Source organism: Mixophyes fleayi, chromosome 9 (genome assembly GCF_038048845.1).
Source record: "Mixophyes fleayi isolate aMixFle1 chromosome 9, aMixFle1.hap1, whole genome shotgun sequence".
Classification (NCBI taxonomy): Eukaryota; Metazoa; Chordata; class Amphibia; order Anura; family Limnodynastidae; genus Mixophyes; species Mixophyes fleayi.
The window spans coordinates 47,327,807-47,343,717 of record NC_134410.1 but is presented as its reverse complement, the minus strand read 5'-3'; the positions used below and the strand labels follow the sequence as shown (position 1 = coordinate 47,343,717).

General features: G+C 41.7%; 1 protein-coding gene across 1 annotated transcript in view; it reads right to left on the bottom strand.

Moving 5' to 3' along the window:
• Positions 1-449: 449 nt before the first annotated feature.
• LONRF3 (LON peptidase N-terminal domain and ring finger 3) overlaps positions 450-15,911 on the bottom strand; it is a 32,263-nt gene continuing 16,801 nt past the window's right edge. Inside the window, exons 8-12 of the mRNA XM_075184275.1 lie at positions 8,567-8,688; positions 7,042-7,200; positions 6,276-6,438; positions 5,437-5,586; positions 450-957 (exon numbers count right to left, since the gene is read on the bottom strand). Of these exons, the coding sequence (XP_075040376.1) occupies positions 799-957; positions 5,437-5,586; positions 6,276-6,438; positions 7,042-7,200; positions 8,567-8,688 (753 nt within the window). The 3' untranslated portion in view covers positions 450-798. The remainder of the gene's footprint in view (positions 958-5,436; positions 5,587-6,275; positions 6,439-7,041; positions 7,201-8,566; positions 8,689-15,911) is intronic.

Below are 15,911 nucleotides of genomic sequence, written 5' to 3'. Positions count from 1 at the left end.
CAGTGCACCCACATGCTCATACCATCTAAGACCGCTTCCTATATTACCTTTAATGTACAAAAACCATGGTTTGTGTGACGCAAGTATCAAAAACAAGTACAGTAAATGGAAAACCAGTGACTAGAACCATTTCTGTATCTAGCCAGTCATATCGTGGTCATGGCGGTAATATATTAACCAAGTAACTGTTCATCTGTTTTGAATTTATGCAAATAGCCTTACTGTTGTCCCAATCACAATAATCCTAATGCAGATATCATTCAAACAGCAGCATGGACATTTGTCTGTAACATACTTTCTGAAATGTTCTCCCATATAAATATGTATATTTAACACGTAAAGTGTGCAAAAGTATGGAATGTTTCTTTTTTTTAAATTAATAAAATGTAATAAAATGAAATAAATAAATATAACACTAACAACTTTTTTTTCTTGTTTCTTTTGTTCCAAGGAATCAAGCACATAAAAGCAGGAGAAATGGTAATGAAAAAATAAATTATTACATGTAAATAATGACCACAAATTTGTACAAGTCTGTAAAAAGTCAGATTTTGTATAACAAAACTTTATCAAAATGGGACGTTTCCAAAAAAATATCTGTATACTGCATTTCTTATAAAAGGCATCCAGGTTTTGCACTGTTTTCATTCATCAGTTGGAAAAAAAATACATTAAAAGCAAAACAATTAAAAATAAGTTGATTTGTAGGACTGAAGGCCTTGCACTGTGTGATGTGACGTACATTTCTGGCACGTACAACATGTATGCACATGATGGGATGGAATGAGTACGTTGGCACTATCGTGTACGTGCGCGACACATGAAGAGTAGGACTCGTCGAATGCTAGTCAAGCGATCTTTCAGTGATGTCATAGCGAGAAAAGGGAGCTGTGCCCTGCTCTCAAGAGGAAGAACAGCTAGAATCCACCAACACCATGCGGGACCATTGGGGTTTACCTGGAAGAGACAAGGGCTAATGTAAATCTACATTTTACTTACTATGCAATATTAACAATTTAATGAGAGAAACATCACAGGAGTATTGCGGAAAATAAAATATTCCTGTCCTCAGCTCTAGAAAAAAAGCAATTTGTAAATAGATATAGTTATGGTTTGCAGCAGCAAGTTCCATTTTTACACTGTATATGAAATATAGAGTTTGACGGCAGATAAGAACCACTTGGCCCATCTAATTTTTAACCTATGGTAACGTAAAACGCTATTTGATCCTTTATTCTTTATAAGGATATCCTTATGTCTATTCCAAGCTTGTTTAAATTGCTCTGCTGTATTAGTCTCTACCACTTATGATGGGAAGCTATTCCATGTATCCACTACCCTTTCTATGAAGTAGTTTTTTCCTCAAGTTCTCTCTGAACCTACTTCCCTCCAGTTTCAGTGCACGGTGGTTAGCACTTCTGCCTCACAGCACTGGGGTCATGAGATCAATTCCCGACCTTGGCCTTATCTGTGAGGAGTTTGTATGTTCTCTGTGTTTGTGTGGGTTTCCTCTGGGTGCTCTGGTTTCCTCCCACACTCCAAAAACATACTGGTAGGTTAATTGGCTGCTTTCAAAATTGACCCTAGTCAGTCTCACTCTCTCCCTTTGTGTGTATGTTAGGGAATTTAGACTGTAAGCTCAAATGGGGCAGGGACTGATGTGAATGAGTTATCTGTACAGCGCTGCGGAATTAGTGGCGCTATATAAATGGTGATGGTGATGATATCCTCATGTTCTAATACTTCTCTTTCGTTGTGGAATGTTTCCCTCCTGTACCTTATTAAAACCCTTGATATATTTGAAAGTTTCTATCATGTCCCCTGGTTCCCTTCTCTATTCCAAATCATACATATTAAGATCTTTGAGTCTTTCCGGGTAAGTTTTGTGCTGTAGGCCATGCACCATTTTAGTTGCCCTTCTTTGCACAGAGTCTAATGTACTTATATCCTTCTGGAGATATGGCCTCCAGAACTGAACACAGTATTTTAGATGAGGCCGTACCAATGACCTATACAGGGGCATTATTACTTATTTCTTTCTGGTACTGATTCCTCTCCCTATGCACCCAAGCACCTGACTTGTCTTTCTCGCTGCCTTGTTACAGAGTAAGAGAGCAGTAATAGTGCTCCATAAACAACTGGCAGTGGGTACAGAAGATGCAGCTTCTTAACAGTCTATACATTTGCAAAAAAATAAAATGCTTTAAGGAAATAGGAAATTTAAGGAGCAGCAACCTGTTTTATCAATGGAAAGAGAATAATGAAACATGTTCAACTTAAATTAAAAAGACATTGCCATTCTTACTGTTTTTTTTTTTTTCATAACTGGGCAGTTTGATACTATACAACAGCATCTGAAGCAAATTTAGATCAGAAAGATATACGGCTATAAAGACCAGCTTCTATTCTCAAGGACCATTTCAATAAACAGACACAAGCTTGTACATTTCCCTTTTCACTCCCTTCTCTTCCCCAATTTTTCTTAGGGTTAATATATAAACCTGCTCATCTATCCTACTGTCACAAGAAGAGGGGAAGAGGTAACACCAGGAACACCACAGAACAAAAGTTGGAGGCGATAAAATATAATGGTGGCCATGCAGCTTGACTCTAATGGCGAGTATCAGGATCTATATACAATATGACTACACGTGTAGGTGGCTAAACTGCACAAGATTCACCCACATGGGTCAAGGGTCAGGGTCACTTACACTGTCACTGGGGCCTGTTAATGCGGGCAGAGGATGACCAGAGATGCATTTATCAACAATATTATAATTATTATAAGCCATCATGTTAGGTTTTGGGCCATACATGCTGCTATAACAGCTGAGAAATTGCAGTACGTGTCCAGCATAAGAACATAATAAACCATTCAGATAGTTAATGTGTTTACTTACAGTGTTTGCGTGGGTTTCCTCCTGGTGCTCCGGTTTCCTCCCACACGCCAAAAACATACCAGTAGGTTAATTGGTTGCTATCAAAATTGACCCTAGTCTCTGTGTGTGTGTGTGTGTGTGTGTGTGTGTGTGTGTGTGTGTTAGGGAATTTAGACTGTAAGCTCCAATGGGGCAGGGACTGATGTGAATGAGTTCTCTGTACAGCGCTGCGGAATCAGTGGCGCTATATAAATAAATGGTGGTGATGATGATAGTTAAACAAGCCCAGGTAAAGCTGGGTACACACTACACAGTTTTCATCCAATAAATCGGCTAAATCAGCCCACATACGACCGCTCGTTCAAAAGTCGGGTCAGTGTGTGCAGTGACACGATGGTCGAAAGTCTGCCCAAATGGACGATTGCTCACGACAACATGGCTGTAAAAAGTCGCTAAAGGGACGTCCACTCTTCCCTTTATCGTCCTAAACAAGGCTAGTGTGTATGCAGTCCATGGACCGAGTGATCGGAACATCGATCACATGTAAAATCGTTTGGCATAAAAAGTTGGTTGAAATTTCTGTAGTGTGTACCCAGCTTAAGTAACAAAGGATAATTGCTGTCAGCCACATTTCCTGAACATTTCTCCCTAGGGACAGTGGAATTTGTATACTGATCCCAAATAATGTTCCTTCAATCCCAAATATGTATTGAGACACAGTTTCTTCAAAAGTAGCAATAAGCTAGCAGACATTACTACAGCAGTGCAGTCAGGGCTGCATGAGACGGGCTGAGCCATAATCTAGTCTAAGCAGTGTCTAAATGAAGTGGTCAGTACAGGACTTTGAAGGGAGAGGGAAAGTGGGTGTCAGATTACGCTCACCATAGCAACTTATTGTAAGGGCCCAGTCTTGCCCTTTAAAAAGCATCCCTGTATTTACATTCCCTCTAAACATCAATTTTTATGTGTGCAAATTGTAGCCACATACTTACTGTGCCCATCAGTACTCACACACTGTGCCCATATACATATTTGTGCACGCACAGCGGTCCTGATTCAGAATGAGAAGTACGCTGGTTTGCATAACGTTTTTTTCCCCCCCCACACTGCGCATGGCCAGAAAGTGAACGTATGCAACTGCGGCTATTCAGACCTACAACTTTTTGCCATTTACATCTCTTATGCATGAAGAGGCATGGCAGGAGGGAAGGGATGTTCTAACATAGGCAATGTATAGTAGGGGTGTGCTCAAGCAATTGCATATGGATTCGGACTGGGACGTAGTTGCAGATATGAATGAAAAAGCAGTTTTATATGTAGTAGGGCTGGTGTAGGTATCGGCTGATGTTGATTATGATGAACACCAGAACTAGTGAACAACTTGTAATTAGAGGTTGGAGAATGATTCACAGATACGTAGAGACATTAGTAGTTGCTGGGACATAGATTAGGATTTGCAGACCATGTTGTAGCAAGGATATAAACAGATTTTGTACGCATGTATGGAAGTTGTTCCTGCTGTATTAGCTAGGTTATTCAAATTTAAATGATGTTTCATAGCAATTGCGTTTGTAACATATAAAAAGGTTTTTGTACATATTTGCAAGTTGGAGTAAGTGTCTGAGGGGTGTATCTGTTGTCAAGCAGAGCATCTGCTGCTCTCAGACCTGGAAGCATCTTCACCACTGAATATGGCGTACATACACTTGGGTGCAACTTTTTCAATCACAAGTCACGATTACATTTGCATTCCACTCTAGCTCAGGGCCTGCGTATCCGCATAATGTCCTTAGAGATGTCCGCAAGCATTGTACCTCTTAGTGCCCACACAAAGACTGGGAATACAGTGCAAAAATATACATTATGCTAAACAGTGATAGATACACAAAGCCCATTAGTGCCAACATGCATATTTGTGCTCAGCAGTGCACAAATAATAAGTATACAAACATGCACTGCCCACAAAGGTTGTGTCCAGAAGTGCCCACATAAATATTGTGTCCCAGTAAATACTGTGCCCACATACAAATAATCCCCTGCAGTTCCCTGGTGGTCGACTCTATGGGAAGTGCCAGGAAGCAGTTATATGTAACCACTAGCCCACACCTGGCACCGTGACGGGTGAATAGCTAGTTTAGTGCTTCTGGGACACAATGTGTAGTAGTAATTTGCAATAGGTTGGAAACTTCATCATCATCATCACCATTTATTTATATAGTGCCACTAATTCCACAGCGCTGTACAGAGAACTCATTCACATCAGTCCCTGCCCCATTGGGGCTTACAGTATAAATTCCCTAACACACACACACACACACACACACACACACACACACACACACACACACACACACACACACACACACACGGATCAATTTGATAGCAGCCAATTAACCTACTAGTATGTTTTTGGAGTGAGGGAGGAAACCGGAGCACCCGGAGGAAACCCACGCTAACACGGTTAGAACATACAAACTCCACACAGAGGCAGAAGTGCTAACCACTGAGCCACTGTGCTGCCCACGTACAGTCCAATGTACCTATTTTAGCAATTTACCTGTAAATCAGATTCCTTAGCAGGCATAGGTCCAAAGTGACTCAAAATGCGACTTTTTAAAGCTGGTTTCAGAGTGTTAAACCAAGTGTATGCTTGATCGTAAACAGAATCATGCAAGGTGAACAGTTCTGCATAATTATCTCCCTGGACCTGCAAGACAAGGCATACATGTTATTTCACACACTGGTGTAAGAAGTATCCAAGAAGTACATTGACTTTTATATTTTATCCAAACAGTTTGAAAATGTCTGCTATCCTGCAGGAAAGACTTGATTACCATCTGACCTAACCCTGTTACATAAATGTAGCAGTAAAGAACAGGAGCATTTAGTGGTCTACGACCCAAACGAATTCAGCAAAAGTAAAAACTCCTATTGTTTTTCTTCCATGGAACGAGATTTCCACAGCGGGGTTATTTCCAAAAGTGCAGCACACGCAGCTCAAATGCCACTTATTTCTGGACGAGTGCATCCCATTTTATGAAACGCCAAAGTCACATAACATCACATAACATAACGAATCACATAACATCTGATGTGAGCAAATAAGCTTTGGAACACCCCTCTTCTCATCTTGCTGGTACACAGCACAAACCCCCCCTCCCCCCAGAGATCAGGTTACCCTTTCCTTGGTAACGAGCTTGAGTGCTAATATATCCCAGAGGAGAGACTTTGCCTTGGAGTTGCAGCCGGCATTGTCTTCCCCACAGAGGTTTTGCAAAGAGTTGACCGAGTTTTCTAGGAGGACATCCTAGAAAAAAATCTTATTCATGTTAAAAAAGTACAACACTTAAATCAAAAAAAGTTTATGTGGGATTGCAACATTTGGGGTATATTTACCTTTTCATCCTCAATGTACTCAATATCAGCTGTGTTATAACCATCTCGCTGGCTGTGCTGAATAACTTTAAACCTCCGTTTTCCAATACTGTCTACAACTGAACGACCATCTGCAAAGAACTCCACATTCCGGATCTCCAACATGCAGCCATATTCTGCAAATCTATAAAAAAAAAATATGTTGTTCAATGCAAGTATTTCTTTAGACAGTGGTATATTAATTAAAAATAAGTGATTCATTTAACACTGAATAATGGGTCACAAAGCTGATTTATAGACTTATAGGTGTCCTAGTCAATTAAGATTAAAAAGCCCTACACTTTCTACCTCTACTTTGATGATGGAAAACTCATACAAAATATATACTAGATGGTACTTCGTGCCTACGAGACTACATAAGATATTTCCATCTACCTCTTGAACTTGGGGAAGATTTCATCCGTATCTGGTGTGGGTTTACATGGTGCCAAGAAAATAGTGAAGTGAAAAAATGGAACATAATAAATCTGTACATAATAACAAATGGTACATAATAATCTGGAGGAAGTCAGGTCCCAGAGTAATTTAACATCTGGTACCTAGTGTCATTGGACTTATGACACCTACCCGGTGATGCTGCACGAGAGTAGCTACAATGGTTAACAAAAATCATAGGTAGCGAAAATGCAAAAAAGCAGCTAAAGTTTAGGATGCAGATCACTGAAAGAAATCCAACTGTCCCGCTATAGTTATACTCTAAATAAATATAATACATGGCTTTACGCACCCTTTCACAGAGTCTCCGATACACATGCCAAACTGCTTTGTGCCGGTTTCCATGCATCTTCGGATCATCAAGCGATAACAAGGCTCAAATATGTGCAGGGGACAGGGGACTGTGGGGTAAGCCATCGTACACACAAATATGGGCACATTTTTGTTCAAGCTTAAAAGAGAAGAGAAAACAGAATAAATGAACACATGGTCTTTCAAAATACATAACCCACCTTTAAAATTCAAGCAACTAACTGTAAATGGAATAGATAACCTTGGTCAACTTGCATTATGTAATGCAATGTGTTAGAAGGCTTGGGAACAGTGAGGTAAACCTGCACGAGTGGATGTCAGCCTATTGCCTATTACTACTACATCTGGATAGCGAGACCCTGCTGGGTGTCCATAGATACGCTACTATAGTTTCTGTCCCTATAGTCATTTCAATTAAAAATTAAAGCTAAAACATAGAGTGGGTGTTTTAAAATGCACAAATGTAATTTAAAAATCTCTACTAAAAATAAATATATTACAATCAAAGTTTAAATGTAAAAGGTTTACGCAATGCTTTTATCCATGCCATATTCTATATCTTACACATTCAAATGTGTTTTTGACACCCGAACTGAATACTGGTCAGTGTAAATAGGCAGTTTAACACATAAAAAGCACAAAAAAAAGTATGTGTTTTTAATTACGATTTTTTAACGAATTTTGATACGTTTACTGTGCACTCTTCCTTGCTTTTTTTTATTTCATAAATCAAGAACATAAAAACATTATTTAAAAAACAAAATTTGTTTTTTTTCTAATCCGATTTTTCTATAGCCACATAGTTTTTAAAACACAGAAAATTAACCATTATCTCATTATCGTCCCAAACCAGTACATGTGTTTAAAATCCACCCCAAAGACCAGAATGCTGATCAAAAAAGAGATACAATAATTATTGATGTTGTTTTGGGTGTTGTAAAAATGCATTTGAATAAAACAAAAAATAAAAATAAAAAAGGGCCTTGCAACTAGAACCCAATGAAGATTTTCTGGTAATGTTCAAGGTGTAGAACACCTAAAATACAAGTTCAGTGGCGGAACTACCATTGTTAAAGCAGGTGCGGTGCACCGGGGCCCATGGAGATAATGGGGCCCGCTGCACAAGGTACTAGCGAGCTGTTGGCCCTCCCTGCAATGGGGCCTACAGCTCACTAGTTCTGCCTCTGTACAAGTTGATATGCATTACTAATCACAATCAAAGTTTAAAGTAATTGTTCACTTTGGTGGACTTTTTATAGAAATATACTAGACTTATATTTATGAGACCAAAGGGTAATAATTTTTGCAAACTTCTTGCCTATTGTATATGGTTTTCTAGATACACTCTGTAGCAGAAGTTTTATAATATAAAGTTATTTTTCTGGGGAGCTGCCGTGTATATATGCCTACTTTTGCTGTCACTTCATCTGCCTGATATCAACAGGTTTCAATTCAAACTAGCTGACATGACCAGATAGTATGTTTTGCATTTCTTGTGAACTTACTTAGAAAGCTCTGCTATCTCCTCTTCATAGACTGTTCTCCTTTCTTTAAGTTCCTCTGGGAAGAAGATTGTTGTCAGATTCTCCATCAGCTCTGTTTTACAAAAGTTCCTCATGGCCAGGTACTGAAAACACATGAAAACATTTCTCAAAACAAATGGGAGGCAGTTGGCAAGCTGTACAAGGGGTGTAGCTTGAAGACGTTTAAGAAATGTTTTACATTTTATTTAATACTCAAAGTTGCAACCTTAAATGACTACTCAACCCCAAAATTGAAATTTTCAGATATGAACCATAAAGGTAAAATGCATTGTCCAGTATTAACTTGATATTCCACTACAGCTTTGTTAAAAAGTTAATTATTACTTCTCATCTGCATTACAGACAGCTGAGACCCCTCTCGTATATTCAGAACAGTGTCCTGTTGGGGTCTGATGCAAGCCAAAAAGCTAAGACTCTAGTCACTTAAGCTACTTTGACATCACTGACCCAGCCCTGTGTATGATTCGACTTATTTATACATTGCATGTCTGCAAAGCAAGGCTGCCAAGCCATCAGTCCCTCTGTGTTTACTCTGTTAGAGAAGCACCTCTTTTCTAACATGGCAATATGCTGCAGAAGCGTAAGAGAGAGCATGGTGGACTGACTTAGTGTAAACCCTCCAATTATTTAATGTACATTGTTCAGCTCTGTGATGCATACCCTTTGATATGTATTAATATATAGAACTTGCTCTTTAATAGAATGTTAATAGTACAGCCTAAGTATTTCCAGTGTACTGTTAATAACACACATGCCAGTCTTGAGAAAATTAGCTATAAAATGTGCCTCCCTCTCTGTCTTGTATGCCCTGCTATGTCTTAGACGATTATTTAAATTAGCTTTAAGTATGCACTATCCTGTGACAATCTCTTGTGGTCATTTAGAGCCAATCAGGAGACTATGAAACTTCTTACAGATTAATGTCACAGGTTTTTTTATTAGCAAAGTCCTGAATAAGGGATGTTTAGTCTCATTACTGATGAATCTGGCCGCAAGAATTGTAATTAGGGGAGTTAAGAAGAAACTATACTGCCAACCACTGTAATCCTGCTCTGCCAGCTGGCACAATCCGTTCTGCTTTCTCATGCAGGTATTGCATTAGAATATATATATATACAAATAGTGGGCGATTGATATACCATTTAAATGATTTATTGGCACAAATAAATAGATATAAAAATAACACTTTCATAAATACATAAAACAGATTCACTGCTATTCATACATGATTGAGGACCACGAGTGCATCATAAATGGGTATTGGTATTGCATTAGCTGCGCTGTTTTTGACAGAGCAAGTAAGGTATTACTAGGTATTATTACTAGACATTCTAATTAGGGATGAGCGCACTCGGATTTCTGAAATCCGAGCCCACCCGAACATTGCGGATCCGAGTCGGATCCGAGACAGATCCGGGTATTGGCGCCAAATTCAAAAGTGAAACTGAGGCTCTGACTCATAATCCCGTTGTCGGATCTCGCGATACTCGGATCCTATAAATTCCCCGCTAGTCGCCGCCATCTTCACTCGGGCATTGATCAGGGTAGAGGGAGGGTGTGTTAGGTGGTCCTCTGTGCTGTTTAGTTCTGTGCTGTTTAGTTCTGTGCTGTTTAGTTCTGTGCTGTTTAGTTCTGTGCTGTTTAGTTCTGTGCTGTGCTGTGCTGTGCTGTGTTCTGCAGTATCAGTCCAGTGGTGCTGTGTGCTGTGCTCTGTCCTTCTGAGGTCAGTGGTGCTGCTGGGTCCTGTGCTGTGTCCTGTTCAGTCCAGTGGTGCTGTGTCCTGTGCTCTGTGCTTCTAAGGGCATAGTTATTTCCCCAATATTCCCCTGTGTTTAAAAAAATAAAAAAAAGTTTTTTTAAAAAATACCAAAAACTACTTTAATATTTTTTAATTACCACAAAATTTTCACAACCAATCCTGCAGTATAAGCCCATTGGTACTGCAATATTACCAAGTTCACACATTCAGCAGTAAAAGTCCAGTGGTACTGCAATATTACAAAGTTTACACATTCTGCAGTATCAGTCCAGTGGTGCTGTGTCCTGTGCTCTGTCCTGCTGAGTTCCGTAGTGCTGCTGGGTCCTGTGCCGTGTCCTGTTCAGTCCAGTGGTGCTGTGTCCTGTGCTCTGTGCTTCTAAGGGCATAGTTATTTCCCCATTATTCCCAAGTTTTTAAAAAATAAAAAAAAAGTAAAAAAAAATAAAAAATTAAAAAAAAAATAAAATATATAATAATTATAACCAAATTTGCAAAACCAATCCAGCATTATAAGTCCATTGGTACTGCAATATTACCAAGTTCACACATTCTGCAGTATCAGTCCAGTGGTGCTGTGTCCTGTGCTCTGTCCTGCTGAGTTCCGTAGTGCTGCTGGGTCCTGTGCCGTGTCCTGTTCAGTCCAGTGGTGCTGTGTCCTGTGCTCTGTGCTTCTAAGGGCATAGTTATTTCCCCACTATTCCCAAGTTTTTTAAAAATAAGAAAAAAGTAAAAAAAAATAAAAAAATTTAAAAAAAAAATAAAAAATAATAATTATAACCAAATTTGCAAAACCAATCCAGCAGTATAAGTCCATTGGTACTGCAATATTACCAAGTTCACACATTCTGCAGTATCTTGTGCTACATATAATGGAGACCAAAAATTTGGAGGATAAAGTAGGGAAAGATCAAGACCCACTTCCTCCTAATGCTGAAGCTGCTGCCACTAGTCATGACATAGACGATGAAATGCCATCAACGTCGTCTTCCAAGCCCGATGCCCAATCTCGTAGTACCGGGCATGTAAAATCCAAAAAGCCCAAGTTAAGAAAAAGTAGCAAAAAGAGAAACTTAAAATCATCTGAGGAGAAACGTAAAGTTGCCAATATGCCATTTACGACACGGAGTGGCAAGGAACGGCTTAGGCCCTGGCCCGTGTTCATGACTAGTGGTTCAGCTTCACCCACGGATCTTAGCCCTCCTCCTCCTCCCCCCCCCTACAAAAAATTGAAGAGAGTTATGCTGTCAGCAACAAAACAGCAAACAACTCTGCCTTCTAAAGAGAAATTATCACAAATCCCCAAGGCGAGTCCAAGGGTGTTGGTGGTTGTCAAGCCTGACCTTCCCATCACTGTACGGGAAGAGGTGGCTCGGGAGGAGGCTATTGATGATGTAGCTGGCGCTGTGGAGGAACTTGATGATGAGGATGGTGATGTGGTTATTGTAAATGAGGCACCAGGGGGGGAAACAGCTGATGTCCATGGGATGAAAAAGCCCATCGTCATGCCTGGTCAGAAGACCAAAAAATGCACCTCTTCGGTCTGGAGTTATTTTTATCCAAATCCAGACAACCAATGTATGGCAATATGTAGCTTATGTAAAGCTCAAATAAGCAGGGGTAAGGATCTTGCCCACCTAGGAACATCCTCCCTTATACGTCACCTGAATAACCTTCATAGTTCAGTGGTTAGTTCAGGAACTGGGGCTAGGACCCTCATCGGTACAGGGACACCTAAATCCCGTGGTCCAGTTGGATACACACCAGCAACACCCTCCTCGTCAACTTCCTCCACAATCTCCATCAGATTCAGTCCTGCAGCCCAAGTCAGCAGCCAGACTGAGTCCTCCTCAATACGGGATTCATCCGAGGAATCCTGCAGCGGTACGCCTACTACTGCCACTGCTGCTGTTGCTGCTGTTAGTCGGTCATCTTCCCAGAGGGGAAGTCGTAAGACCGCTAAGTCTTTCACCAAACAATTGACCGTCCAACAGTCGTTTGCCATGACCACCAAATACGATAGTAGTCACCCTATTGCAAAGCGTATAACTGCGGCTGTAACTGCAATGTTGGTGTTAGACGTGCGCCCGGTGTCCGCCATCAGTGGAGTGGGATTTAGAGGGTTGATGGAGGTATTGTGTCCCCGGTACCAAATCCCCTCGAGATTCCACTTCACTAGGCAGGCGATACCAAAAATGTACAGAGAAGTACGATCAAGTGTCCTCAGTGCTCTTAAAAATGCGGTTGTACCCACTGTCCACTTAACCACGGACATGTGGACAAGTGGTTCTGGGCAAACGAAGGACTATATGACTGTGACAGCCCACTGGGTAGATGCATCCCCTTCCGCAGCAACAGCAACAGCTGCATCAGTAGCAGCATCTACAAAATGGCTGCTCATGCAAAGGCAGGCAACATTGTGCATTACAGGCTTTAATAAGAGGCACAACGCTGACAACATATTAGAGAAAATGAGGGAAATTATCTCCCAGTGGCTTACCCCACTTAGACTCTCATGGGGATTTGTGGTGTCAGACAATGCCAGTAACATTGTGCGGGCATTAAATATGGGCAATTTCCAGCACGTCCCATGTTTTGCCCACACCATTAATTTGGTGGTGCAGCATTACCTCAAGAGTGACAGGGGTGTGCAGGAGATGCTTGCGGTGGCCCGCAAAATTGCTGGACACTTTCGGCATTCAGCCAGTGCCTACCGCAGACTAGAGGCACATCAAAAAAGCTTGAACCTGCCCTTCCATCACCTCAAACAAGAGGTTGTGACGCGCTGGAACTCCACCCTCTATATGCTGCAGAGGATGGAGGAGCAGCAAAAGGCCATTCAGGCCTACACAGCCACCTACGACATAGGCAAAGGAGTGGGGATGCGCCTGAGTCAAGCGCAGTGGAGACTGATTTCCGTGTTGTGCAAGGTTCTGCAGCCATTTGAACTTGCCACACGAGAAGTCAGTTCCGACACTGCCAGCTTGAGTCAGGTCATTCCCCTGATCAGGCTGTTGCAGAAGCAGCTGGAGAAAGTGAGGGAGGAGCTGGTAAGCCATTGCGATTACAGCAAGCATGTAGCTCTTGTGGATGTAGCCCTTCGTACGCTTTGCCAGGATCCGAGGGTGGTCACTCTTTTAAAGTCAGAGGAATACATTCTGGCCACCGTGCTCGATCCTCGGTTTAAAGCGTATGTTGTGTCTCTGTTTCCGGCGGACACAAGTCTACAGCGGTGCAAAGACCTGCTGGTCAGGAGATTGTCCTCTGAAGAGGACCGTGACATGCCAACAGCTCCACCCTCATTTTCTTCCACATCTATGGCTGCGAGGAAAAAGCTCAGTTTTCCCAAAAGAGGCACTGGCGGGGATGCTGATAACATCTGGTCCGGACTGAAGGACCTGCCAACCATTGCAGACATGTCTACTCTCGCTGCATTGGATGCTGTGACAATAGAAAAAATTGTGGATGATTACTTTGCTGACACCATCCAAGTAGACATGTCAGACAGTCCATATTGTTACTGGCAGGAAAAAAAGGCAGTTTGGAAGCCCCTGTACAAACTGGCTCTATTTTACCTGAGTTGTCCCCCCTCCAGTGTGTACTCGGAAAGAGTTTTTAGTGCAGCGGGGAACCTGGTCAGTGAGCGGCGAAGGAGGTTGCTTCCTCACAACGTTGAAAAAATGATGTTTATAAAAATGAATAATCAATTCCTCAATGAAGTACAGCACTGCCCTCCAGATACTACAGAGGGACCTGTGGTTGTGGAGTCCAGCGGGGACGAATTGATAATGTGTGATGAGGAGGAAGTAGACACTGTAGGGGGAGAGGAATCAGAGGTTGAGGATGAGGACGACATCTTGCCTCAGTAGAGCCTGTTTAGTCTGTACAGGGAGAGATGAATAGCTTTTTTGGTGTGGGGGCCCAAACAAACCAATCATTTCAGCCAAAGTTGTTTGGTAGGCCCTGTCGCTGAAATGATTGGTTTGTTAAAGTGTGCATGTCCTATTTCAACAACATACCTCTCAACTGCAGCTCATCCCTCCTCTGCGGGGATAATGTCTCCTGTGCTCTGACACGTCACTCTGTGTACTCTCAGCCTCAGGATCTGACACTACAGCTACCATGCCTCTTGTAGCAGCCCTCACTCCAGGGCCTCTTCCATGTGCAGTGTCCCCCTCTCTCTTGGGTTCACTATAGTGGCATGGAGTTCTCCCCCTCATCCAGGGCACACATTCCTTGCCCTGGCTCAGTCACCACGCTCAGACTTCCAGGCAATGCTGGGGGAGCCTGGGAGCTTCCACCCCAGGTCCCCAGCTACAACTCTCCTCTCCTGTGTCTTCTCTCTCTTTCTGACACTTTAAAGATCGTGCCTTTAAATGAAAAAGTCAGTCTTCATTGCACGACTATGTGCAAGTGCAACAGGGACCTTTTTTTGGGTTTACAAAGTCAAACAATAACACTTCGACCCTGTCTGTCTGGGGTCTCTCAATGATGAATTGTCTGTAGCATGTTTGGAGGAGGTATTGTGGCCCCGGTATCAAATTGGGTACCGGGGCCACCCCACTATGCAGTCCAGATACTTGTTTGGTGGAATTCCGACACGTGGAGGGTTTTTTAATTATATTGTGGCCTCGGTACCAAATTGTGTACCGGGGCCACCACACTACGCAGTCAAGATAGATAGATGCGTATTGCGTATCATAGATAAAGTACATTCAGTGGTGTGGGGCAAATTGAAAAATATTCCAAATGCACTGACATTATCAAAAACAAGAGGTTGTCACACGCTAAAACTCCAACATGTATATGATGGAGAGGATGGAGGAGCAGCCGTATGTGTAGTGTAATGCAGATCTGTTGAAGGTTTTTTATATATTTTATTGTGGTGCCCAGTGCCCACTCCTCTACGCAGTCCAGATACATTTATTGGTGCGAATCATAAAAGTTCAGGGTTTTTAATATATATTGTGGTGACCCACTCCTCTACGCAGTCCAGGTACATTTATTGGTGCGATTCATAAAAGTTCAGGGTTTTTAAGATATCTTGTGGTGACCCACTCCTATACGCAGTCCAGGTACATTTATTGGTGCGATTCATAAAAGTTCAGGGTTTTTAAGATATTGTGGTGACCCACTCCTCTACGCAGTCCAGGTACAATTATTGGTGCGAATCATAAAAGTTCAGGGTTTTTAATATATTGTGGTGACCCACTCCTCTACGCAGTCCAGGTACAATTATTGGTGCGAATCATAAAAGTTCAGGGTTTTTAAGATATTGTGGTGACCCACTCCTCTACGCAGTCCAGGTACAATTATTGGTGCGAATCATAAAAGTTCAGGGTTTTTAATATATTGTGGTGACCCACTCCTCTACGCAGTCCAGGTACAATTATTGGTGCGAATCATAAAAGTTCAGGGTTTTTAATATATTGTGGTGACCCACTCCTCTACGCAGTCCAGAAAGATACCTTGTTGCAACGTTTTGGACTAATAACTATATTGTGAGGTGTTCAGAATACACTGTAAATTAGTGGAAATGCTTGTTATTGA